The sequence below is a fragment of the Capricornis sumatraensis genome, chromosome 2 (genome assembly GCF_032405125.1).
Source record: "Capricornis sumatraensis isolate serow.1 chromosome 2, serow.2, whole genome shotgun sequence".
In the NCBI taxonomy this organism is placed as follows: domain Eukaryota; kingdom Metazoa; phylum Chordata; class Mammalia; order Artiodactyla; family Bovidae; genus Capricornis; species Capricornis sumatraensis.
The window spans coordinates 196,480,945-196,491,323 of NC_091070.1; the positions used below are offsets into that span (position 1 = coordinate 196,480,945).

The 10,379-nt window shown below is 59.1% G+C and overlaps 1 protein-coding gene across 1 annotated transcript; it reads left to right on the forward strand.

Annotated features, from left to right (window-relative positions):
- The first annotated feature begins 7,069 nt into the window (after positions 1-7,069).
- On the forward strand, positions 7,070-10,018 carry DMRTA2 (DMRT like family A2). The gene is made up of 2 exons (XM_068966620.1): positions 7,070-7,625; positions 8,967-10,018. Exons 1-2 carry the CDS (start codon positions 7,070-7,072, stop codon positions 10,016-10,018), a joined length of 1,608 nt encoding a protein of 535 aa, XP_068822721.1.
- Positions 10,019-10,379: the final 361 nt, after the last annotated feature.

Below are 10,379 nucleotides of genomic sequence, written 5' to 3' on the forward strand. Positions count from 1 at the left end.
TATCAGAACAGGCAATAATGTTTCCATTTTGGAAACCTAAAGTCTTGCATCAAGGGTCCCTTTCTTCGTAAGGTTCCTCTGACCCTTCTTTGCCCACTCACACCTCAGCCCTCTACTCCCTGTGAGGTCATTGTTAGGTGACTGGGTCCACAGTTGGCCAATGAACTCTTTAAGGGCCCATCGCGGTTGATTTATCTCCAGTCCTCAGGGCCAGGCACATACAAGGTGCTTGATATTAATGAAATGAATGATGACCAATGTTACGTTTCCGTGAATAACCAGCGAGTTGAATAGAATGGAATCGACTGAAAGCCCCCAGGTCTGACCCTACAAGCCCAGAGCTGAAGGTGAGAAGAAAAACGCCTGGGAGTGGGAGTCAGATCTGGGTGCCGGTCTTCCTCTGGGCTCAGCAGCACTACAGCCCTGGGCAAGTCATGTCGCCTCGCTGAACCTTGGAACCTCGGCCGACTCATCCGGAAAGGCGGCACGTCACACCTCCCCCAAGGACTGCGGAACAAGCAAGATAGCACACACCAAGCGTTTAGCAGAGTAGCGGTACACAGTAGGCACTCAAAACTAGAAGCAAGTAGGAGGGTGATGAACATCACTCTCTGCACGTTTGTCCCAGGCTCAGATGCGCTCAACAAGAAGGATGTGGAGACAGGAAGCCAGGCGGCAAGGGGCGGCTGCCCTCCTGGGCGCCACCTGCAGAGGCAAGGGCTTGAACCAGAGGAGGGCTGCGGCTGGGGCTCTGCCTTGGGGTTCCGGCCGCGCTCTCCGCGTGGATGCCCTCGCTCCCTCCGCCTGCAGCTAGGTCTCTGGTTCACTCCTTCCCTGGGGGAGTTGAGAGCCTGGGAAGAGGCCGGTCCCGCGGGCGCCAGGGTAAGGGCTCCGAGAAGGGCCTCAGGCCCAGAAATCCACCGTCCCTAGCGAGAGGCCGCGCCTGGAATCTGGCGGAACCTGGACTCCGGCTTTCCTGGTACACACGAGTTCGAATTCTGCTGTGTCCCGTACTAGTTGTAAGACGTGGGACAAGTCACCTCACCTATCTGAGTCTGTCTTCTCACCTGTCAAGTGGGAAAACAGGACTTGCTTCTCAGAGGCAGAAGGTAGTGTGACTTACGAACGCATATGAAGGAAGCATGAGGCGTAGGGCCCCTCACAGGATGAGCGCCGAAGTCAAGCGCCACGATGGCAGAGGGTCTTGGTGGCTGCAAACCTGTATCTAGGTATTTGGTCCTGGCCTAGGCCAGATCCGAGGCCTCGACCACGCAAAAAGACCATTTTAGGGGCTGGGGACCGAGACTGCAAACCAGGCTGCGCTTCTCCCTGTCCAAATGAGGGTGCACGTGGCAGACAGCCTTAATGAACGTAGCTTGAGAGTTGAACTGGAGGAAGATGTTGTCGTTGTGTGTCTGTGCGTATACAGGTGTGTGTGTATCCATGCGCAGGTCGTATGCACAAGAGCGTCTGTCGTTGTGCTGGAAACAGCGTGCTTGGGGCGGCCGGCGTAGACTCCTTCTCCCAAAGGCACCTTCCGTCTTTTCCCCGCGCCCCTTTCCCGGTAAGGAGTTTCAGCCAAACTAACGGAATCTGGAGCGGCCAGGGGAGGGGCAGGGACAGGAGGGGCGATTCCGTCCCGAAGCCCCTGATTTGGGGATAATTACTTTTAATGTCAGAAAGATTTAGTTTAATATCATCTCTATTAGGCTGCCGGGAGGGTAATTAAACGGGACGCGCCGCAGCCGGCAAACAGATGGCGCCTGCTCGCTCCGCGGCCGAGGGCAAACAGCGCAAAAGTCAATGCCTCCCGGGTCCCCCATCCGCGTCCCCGGCCCGGCTCCTACTCAGCGCCACCACGCCCCGCCCCCAGCCCCCTCCGCGCCTCCTACAGCCCCCATCCCCGGCCTCACTCTGGGCCCCCACCAGGGCCGTCCCTTTGTACCCCACCACTGCCTGGGCGGGGGCGAAGGTTGGGGGCCAGTCTCAGACATGCAAGCGGTAGATTTTCGTTGCTCAGAGCGCTCACCCGGGGCCCCCACACTTTGGCACAGCAGAACTGTGTGTGCAAATGAGTTTGAGCTAAGAGGACATGCGTGAGTGAGTGTGTAGTGTGCGATTGTGTGAAGGCGGGCTTTCTGCTCTCCTCACCTCATTTGTCCCAGAAGTCTGACTTTCTCTGCCCAGGGTGCGGCGACCCGCTGGGCTCTGTAAGGCACAAGTGCTTATGCTCCGGTCTAGGTGTTCAGTCACGTGGGTGGGAGTCTGTGGACCTCTGGGTGAGAGGTCACACACCGAGTGGATGTCTCAGAATGTGAACATGCTTATGAGAGGGCTGTGAAGTCCCTCAAACTTTCGGAAGGGGTCCTCTGGGGTGGGAGAGCAGCGTCGGAGATGCGTTTAGATCCCCTGGAGAAGGAAATGGCAATCCACTCCAGTCTTCTTTCCTGGGAAATCCCATGGACAGAAGAGCCTGATGGGCTACATTCCATGGGGTCACAAGAGTTGGACACAACTAAGCAACTAAACCACCACCACCACCTGAGGTGCTCAGATGTCAGGGTGTGTCCAAGACTTGTGCAGAATGAGGTCACACGTGCAGATTGTTGTGTCCAGCTGTGAAGCCACACTCCGGCGTGCGTTAGGGGCATACCTCCTAATGCCTCAATCTGGGCCTGCTTTCCCCACCCTTGGCAGCCACGTCCAATGAGCCACTTCCGGTCTGCTCCCCTCTGAGAGCACAGTTCAAATCAGGACTAGTCACATAGGAAGTGGCCTATGGAGGTGTGAGTACAGCCACCTCGCCGGAGGACGGTTACTCTGACTCCTTCCATGACACAGGCACTCACATGAGCATAGGGGGACATCAGAACCTCAGGGACATCAAAAGAAAAGGTTGTGGTCCCAGACCTGTTGGGTTGTGAATGCGAGGAGAGAGGCCAGGCTCTAGGGAGGCAGGTTTCCTCTGGTTGAGCAGGGGACCAGGCTGTGTCTCTCCCCATCTTAAGGAAATGAGATTCCCTCTACACCAGCGGGATAAAACACGGGGACCCCAAACCCTGTGGCTTGACCCTTGGATGCCGCAGGATCATTGGGACAGGAGTGGGGGGAATCTCATAGCGGCCGGGCCTCAACGCTCACCGCCCCCCCCCACCCCGCCTGCGCCTACCAAACTAGGCGGACGTCTATACTTCTTTTCGTTTGGGGTTTAAAATGACTCGAAAACTTTATCCAAGGGAGCTCTGGGAGGCGCCTGGCTCCCGGCGCCAGATTCTCTTCTCTCTCCTCCAGCCACCCCCCGCCGCCCCTGCTAGGGTGCAGTTAACGCACAGATTTCCTTAACCTCATAACCTCAAGGTGCTGGAAGGTGGGGGTCTGGGTCCTACGCCCCTGCAGGACAGATATCCCAGACTCACTCCCTTACCCTCACTCAGAGCGGGAGACCCAACGCGGGCTGACACCTTTCGCTCTCAGGCTCCAGCGAGTGGAATTTGCTAGGGGCGAACAGCCCTGCTTCTATCATTATCGAAGACCGTCAAGGTCTGAGCATGTCGCGCGCGGGCCTGGTCAACTTTCTGGAAGCAATCTCCCGGTACGTGCCAGGCGCTTCCGCGCACCAGCCCCTCCCCTGCCGGGGTCCCCGGCTTGGCTTCGCGGAGGAACTTGCGCGCTGTTCTCTGGCCTGCGGCGGCAACCCGGCTTGTCTAGCCTTCCCACCCCAGTTGCCCAGCCCCGGGCTCAGAGGCAGCAGTTGACCTTCCAGGTGGGAAGGGCTGCGTCCGGAGGGCCCCGGCCGAATTTTCGCGCCCAGGACGGCGGGCCAGAGCCTGGGGGCCCTGGAAGTTCGAAAAAGCAACGCGGAAACGCTTGGTCGGGAGTGGAGAGGGAACGACAGGCAATTCATTTTTCTTTGCTCATGAATTAAATGAATTTTCTTTACTTTCGGAGTAAAGAGAAAAGAAAAAGAATGAGAGAACATTAGAACGAGAAAAAGAAACGGCAAGAGTCAGAGCTAGAAAAACCCGAAGCGATCCCGCGCGAGGACCGCGGCATTAATTCCAGATGTTGCCATTCAAAAGGGAAACAAAATCCGAAACCTGTTACCTCAGCGCACCGTGCTGTTCCTCAGAGCCGTGACGTCATGACGGGAGAGTGTGACCAAAGTTAAAACTACTCTTGGGGGCCGGCGGCGACCTTGTCTCCGGACCGGAAGGATAGACAGACTGATGTGCGTCCTGCGTTGAAGGGAATCTGGGGAGTCGGAGAGGCCACTTTTTACTTTCGTTTAAAAAAGAAAATCAAACTGTTTAACTTAAAATAACGATGAAAAGAACCCCACCACCACGGAAAAGGTATCTGGATGCTGCAAAAGCGAGGGAAAAAAAGCGCAAGATGGGGCAGAAGACGGGGTAGGGGGGCTGGGAGGGGAAAGGCGCAGAGCGCACTGGCTCGGCGGGCGCCGACAGGAAGCGCAATCTCATTTCTTCTCTCGCGGCCCCTTTCTAAAAACGAAAACCGTCAAGCCACACTTACCCTCCGTGATGCCTATCGTATTAGGGCTTTTAAAATAAAGGACCTGCGTTTTAAAGGCGGCAAAGGGAGAAAAAAGTGTCTCAACTACCCCAAACGCGTCGGACTTGGGAGCAAGCCGAAACAGAGCGAGATAGAGGCAGGAAAAATCGTCCTGGCATTTATGCCATGAGTACCCTCCCTTCTCCACCCCCGTGCTCCCATTCCACCCCCACCCCGGCCGCGGTAATTGAATTGTCACCTGCCCCCATCCCGCCCCCGGCTGCCAGGGCTACTTGGGAATGTCGGCCTTGCCAAGCGCCCCTAGCTAGTGAGAGCGGCGCAGCAGAGCCCGCGCCCCAGAAACCGAAGGGTTACACACGTCTACGTAGAGGCGCACCGGACACGGTAATTAGGCGCAATTCACACGCTCTCGGGCACACGGAAACTACTTGTCACGGTATTTTCAACGCTCCTCCTTGCCCATTTTTTTCCACTCCTTCCCTGGCGCGCCCCCTCCCCTCCCCGAGGCGCTCAGAGAAGCTTTTGGAGTTTCGAATCTTTCGGACACTGTAGAATGCGGGGCTCCCGGGACGCGGGCCCGGCCAATCAGAGCGCCGTCTGCCTCCCCTGGCCAATGGCAGGCGCCACATTGTTGTCCAATTCTGTCTAATGGAGCCCTAAGGAGCAACAATAGAGCGGGCGAGCGGCTCATTGAGAGTCTGGCAGCGCCGGGCAACTGGGGCCCGGCTGTGCGCAGCATACGGCGCGCTCCGCGAAGGGACGCGGCGAGGGCCGGGTCGCGGGTTCCAGCCAGTCGATCCCTAAACGGTCCCCCGGCTCCGATTTCCGACGGAAGGGTTGAACTGCGCAGCGTTCAGAGGGGGTCCGGAAGTTCGGACATGGTGACTGAAGGAGGGTGACGTGGTCAGATCAGGGGCTGGGGGCAAGGGGAAGAGGCCGAGAGCGCCAGCGTCGCGGGCGGAGCTGGGAGGCGCGCGCAGCGCCGCGGAGGAGGATCCCCGAGCCCAAGGCAGGTAGTTGAGGGCCTCAGGGAGGGCGGGGGGACGCGGCCCGGCCTTCCGTCCCTGTTGACGAAGCCCGGGCCACTCTGGCTTTAGGGACTGCGTGGCTCGAGGGGCCTGAGGGAAGAGGCAGCGCTCGCTGGAACGGGGTCCAGAATTCTTGCGCGGAAACACCAGGATCCGGTCCTGGGCTCAGGCCGGGAACCCGGGACCTAGAGGAGGCCGCGGCGGAAGCTTAAGAGTTGGGCCTTCTTGGGCCTTCAGAGGCCAAGGCGCAGGGGGAACTCCTGTGTTCTCCGAAACCCCGTTCCAGAGGCGACTCCCAACGCCTCGGTCCTGCTAGCTTGGGCCGTTCAAGTCCCACGAGCCCAACTCCGAGACCAGAACTTGGGAAATCTGCTCCCGAGCGGGGTCCCGCGGGGCCCCAGGGTGGGGAGGGCGTGTCTGACGACTGGATCCCTAAACCAGGAGGGGAGGGGAAGGCTGGGTGAGTGGTTCAGTGAAAAGGCTCTTTTCTACAGTACCTAACTTCTGCAAGATACTTTTTCCTCCCCGACTACTCCAGACTACAAGGCAAAAAACTTGTAGTTTTTACTCGATTTCCAGCCCAGCCTATGCCTGAGGGTTCTTTTTTTCACGGACACACCTCTCTCCCAGACCCCAGTATCACCTGTTTCTCGCTGTTTTTCTCGCCTCTCATGCTAATCTTCGGTGTGGGTTTGCCTACTGAAAAGAAGTTTCTTGCTCTGAATTTTCTCTTTAATCCTCATTCCCAGGCCTCCTAAACTCAGCTCCAGAACCATTTTCTCTTACTCTCTGGAGGCTCGTACCTTGGAATTTGGAGCCCCCACATTCCCACGGGTCCCTGGGCCCCTGGGCCTAACTTTGCCCCTGAGTTTGTATCCTCGCCTTCCTAGAGCTTTTTTTTTTTTTTCCTATTCTTGATTTTTTTTTCTCTCTCTCTCTCATTCACCTCTCACGAGCGAAAACTGTTCCAGCCCCACCAGCTGATCTCTATGCTTTAGTACCTCCCTCCTCGTCACCCTTCTACAAAACCGAACGTTTCGCTCCGGATTTTCCTGTTTTGGTCTTGGCATCAGTCTAATTATTGGGTCAAATTTTTCTCTCTAATCCGAGTCCCATCAAACATTCTTCTCCACCCTACTAACCTCAGTTATGCTAAAGTTTGGGGGTATTAAAAAAAAAAAAGAACCCACGTTACACTCATCTGAACCAGTGACTTTCAAACTTTTTTCCCCAGCGGAACTACTGATTCAAATGAAATCAACACACAGTGCGTAAATGAGTTATAAGAAGAACTCTGAAGGGAGTGGGGTGAAGGAGCTGGGCATTTACAAGGAGGCTCCAAAGCAACTCCTCCCAGCAATTTGGTAACTGTTAGCCAAACTATCCGCTGCCGAAATGCCCCTCCCTAAACCTGGATTCCTCAAGGGTGCGCTTTAGCTTAGTGCACCATGCGCTCCTCACCGCAAGTTTCTCCTCTCTTCCCACGGTCTTCCACGCCAGGTCCTGCCATGGAGCTGCGCTCTGAGCTGCCCAGCGTACCCGGCGCGGCGACGGCGGCGGCGACAGCGACGGGGCCGCCCGTGGCTTCTGTGGCGTCGGTTGCAGCGGCGGCGGCGGCGGCCGCTTCGCTACCGGTGAGCGTGGCGGGCGGCTTGCTACGGGCGCCGCCGCTGCTGTTGCGGGCTGCGGAGAAGTACCCGCGGACGCCCAAGTGCGCGCGCTGCCGCAACCACGGCGTGGTGTCTGCGCTCAAGGGCCACAAGCGCTACTGCCGCTGGAAGGACTGCCTGTGCGCCAAGTGCACGCTCATCGCCGAGCGCCAGCGCGTCATGGCGGCGCAGGTGGCGCTGCGCAGGCAACAGGCGCAGGAAGAGAACGAGGCGCGCGAGTTACAGCTGCTCTACGGCACCGCCGAGGGCCTGGCGCTGGCCGCCGCCAATGGCATCATCCCGCCGCGACCGGCCTACGAGGTCTTTGGCTCTGTGTGCGCAGCCGACGGCGGGGGGCCGGGAGCAGGAACGCCCGCGGGGACCGGGGGCGGCGCAGCGGGCGCGGGGAGCTCAGGTGAGGAGAGGGGAGCAGGGACGGGTCCAGGGGTGCGAGGCCTTAGGGACTTGATCTCGGTACTGAAAGAGTAGAATCCCGTTCTCCAAATGCCCCAACTGCTGGAGTTGGCCGCGCACCCAGCTCCTAATTTGGGGCATAAACACACAAAACTCTCCTTTCTCCTCTTTCTGAAGCATTTGCTCTATTCCTTTCTCCCACCGCAGGCCCCAAAGTAAAGGTTTTAATCTTATCGCCTCTACCCAAACGCAGGGATGTCTCAGCTTCCTTGGTTAGTTCACTGGGTCATATCCCCTGCGCGAAAACCCACGCGTCTTATCTTTTCCTTCTTTCAGCGCTTCTCCACGTGCCGAAGATTCCCAACACCGCCCCCCCCCCGCCCCGCCCTCGCCCCTCTCCTTCCCAACTCTCTTCAGAAATTCCAGTCTCCAAATCTCCTCCCCCTCCCCGCTTGTTTTTCTCTAGGTATTGAAGACGCCGAATTCCTTTTAAACCCCTCAGTTCCCCGGGCGAGATTCCTTTTCTTCTGTTCCGTGTTCCCCGATCAACCGCCCTACTCCTTTTTTCCAGCTTCTTTCCCCAGTCGTCCCCCTTTTCTGAGTATGCGCTCTCTCCCTTCTCTCAATCCCCTTTCCTCTTCCCTCTCTACCCCCAGTCCAGCCCTACTCGTTTTGAGACTCCTTAGGCTGTTTTGGTAGGGCTGGGAATTTGGCCGGGGTTGAGGGGTCGGGCAGGGAGTGTCTCACCTTCCAGCTTGGGAGGGAAGAACTTCTTAGCTCTTGATTTTGGAAAGGATGGATTAAAACGGAGGCTCTACTTTTGCCTGTAGAGAAGCTTGGAATCTTATAAACGCCCAAAGTACCTTCCCTTACAGGCTGTGCTGCCCAGGGCCAGAGACCACCCAGGGCTGGCTTGGCTCTTGGAATCACAGGGATAGAGTGAGGCCTTCTTTACAGCGTGGTGGTATAGGTGTGAGTTGTGTTGGCTGCTTTTTGAACTCTGGGTCAGGCCACTTCTCCAGAGCAGAGCAAGACTAGAAAGAGTGAAGATGTTAGGCACAGTCGTAGGAAGAGGGTCACTGGACATTGAGTTTACAGGGCATAGGTGGTTGGGATTCTGGGTACAGAAAGACTGTGCTCTGACAGCCTGGAAAGAGAGGTAGGCCTACAGGAGTTCAGAGGGGAAGGAATGCTGAAGCAAAAAGACGGGCTTTGGAGCCCAGTGAATGAGGGTTGTGGGGCTCAGAGGGAAAGGAAGCTGAGATCCAAAGGGCTCAGGTGCCACAGGGTGCAGTTATTTCCGTGCTAACCCCTCCTTACATACCCCTTTCTCCCCTCCTAGAGGCCAAGTTACAGAAGTTTGACTTGTTCCCCAAGACGCTGCTTCAGGCAGGCCGCCCAGGCAGCCCGCAGCCGCAGCCGGGAAAGCCCTTATCACCCGACGGCGCGGACTCGGGTCCTGGGACATCGTCCCCAGAGGTGCGGCCAGGCTCGGGCTCGGAGAACGGCGACGGCGAGTCCTTTTCGGGGTCACCCCTGGCCCGGGCCTCCAAGGAGGCAGGTGGCAGCTGCCCAGGTAGTGCTGGCCCCGGAGGTGGCGGCGAGGAGGACAGCCCAGGATCCGCCAGCCCTTTGGGTTCAGAATCCGGTTCCGAGGCCGACAAAGAAGAGGCGGAGGCCTCGCCTGCGCCAGGGCTGGGCGGAGGCCCGGGTCCACGGCAGCGGACGCCGTTGGACATCTTGACGCGCGTCTTCCCGGGCCACAGGAGGGGCGTCCTGGAGCTGGTGTTGCAGGGCTGCGGCGGCGACGTGGTGCAGGCCATCGAGCAGGTGCTCAACCACCACCGCGGGGGCCTGGCGGCCGGCCTCGGCCCCACCGTGCCTCCAGACAAGGCCGCAGTGGGGGCGGTAGGCGCCGCGGACGACACGTGGCCAGGCCGCGTGGACGCCGCGGCCGCTGGGGGCCCGGGGCTCCCCGCGCCGCTGCAGGCGGGCCCCGCCGCACCTCCGCACCACAGACCTTTGCTGGCCGGCGCCATGGCGCCCGGGGCTCTGGGCTCGCTGAGCAGCCGCTCGGCCTTCTCGCCACTGCAGCCCAACGCCAGTCACTTCGGCGCCGACGCCGGCGCCTACCCGCTGGGCGCGCCGCTCGGCCTCAGCCCCCTGCGCCTGGCCTACTCGGCGGCGGCGGCGCACAGCCGCGGCCTGGCCTTCATGGCTCCCTACTCCACCGCTGGCCTGGTGCCCACCCTCGGCTTCCGCCCGCCCATGGACTACGCCTTCAGCGATCTCATGCGCGACCGCTCGGCCGCTGCCGCTGCTGTGCACAAGGAGCCGACCTACGGCGGCGGCCTCTACGGGCCCATGGTCAACGGCGCCCCTGAGAAGCAGTAGGGCCGTCGGCCCCCAAACAGGGACTCCAGCCTGGTTCCCGCGGGCCGCCGGCCAGGCCTCAACCTGGTGCGCTCTCTGCGCCCCGCTAGGGTCCTCTCGCTCCATGGTGATTTTCAGTTTTGTTTTGGTCAGTGGGTGGGAGAGCCCAGCAGAGGAGCAGCTTCGGGTGCAAATGTTCTCGGAGGGGATGCGCCGCCCAGATCCTCGACCCGACCCCCTCATCAAGGCTCTCAGCCCTTCGAAAGGCCAGGAATTCTTGAGAATTCAGACGCTGCAGCCGCCGCGCCAGCTCCTGCCTCTCCTGTCTCTATGCTCGTCCCACCTGCCCGCGCTCCCAAATGGATGGCAGGATAGTCTGTCT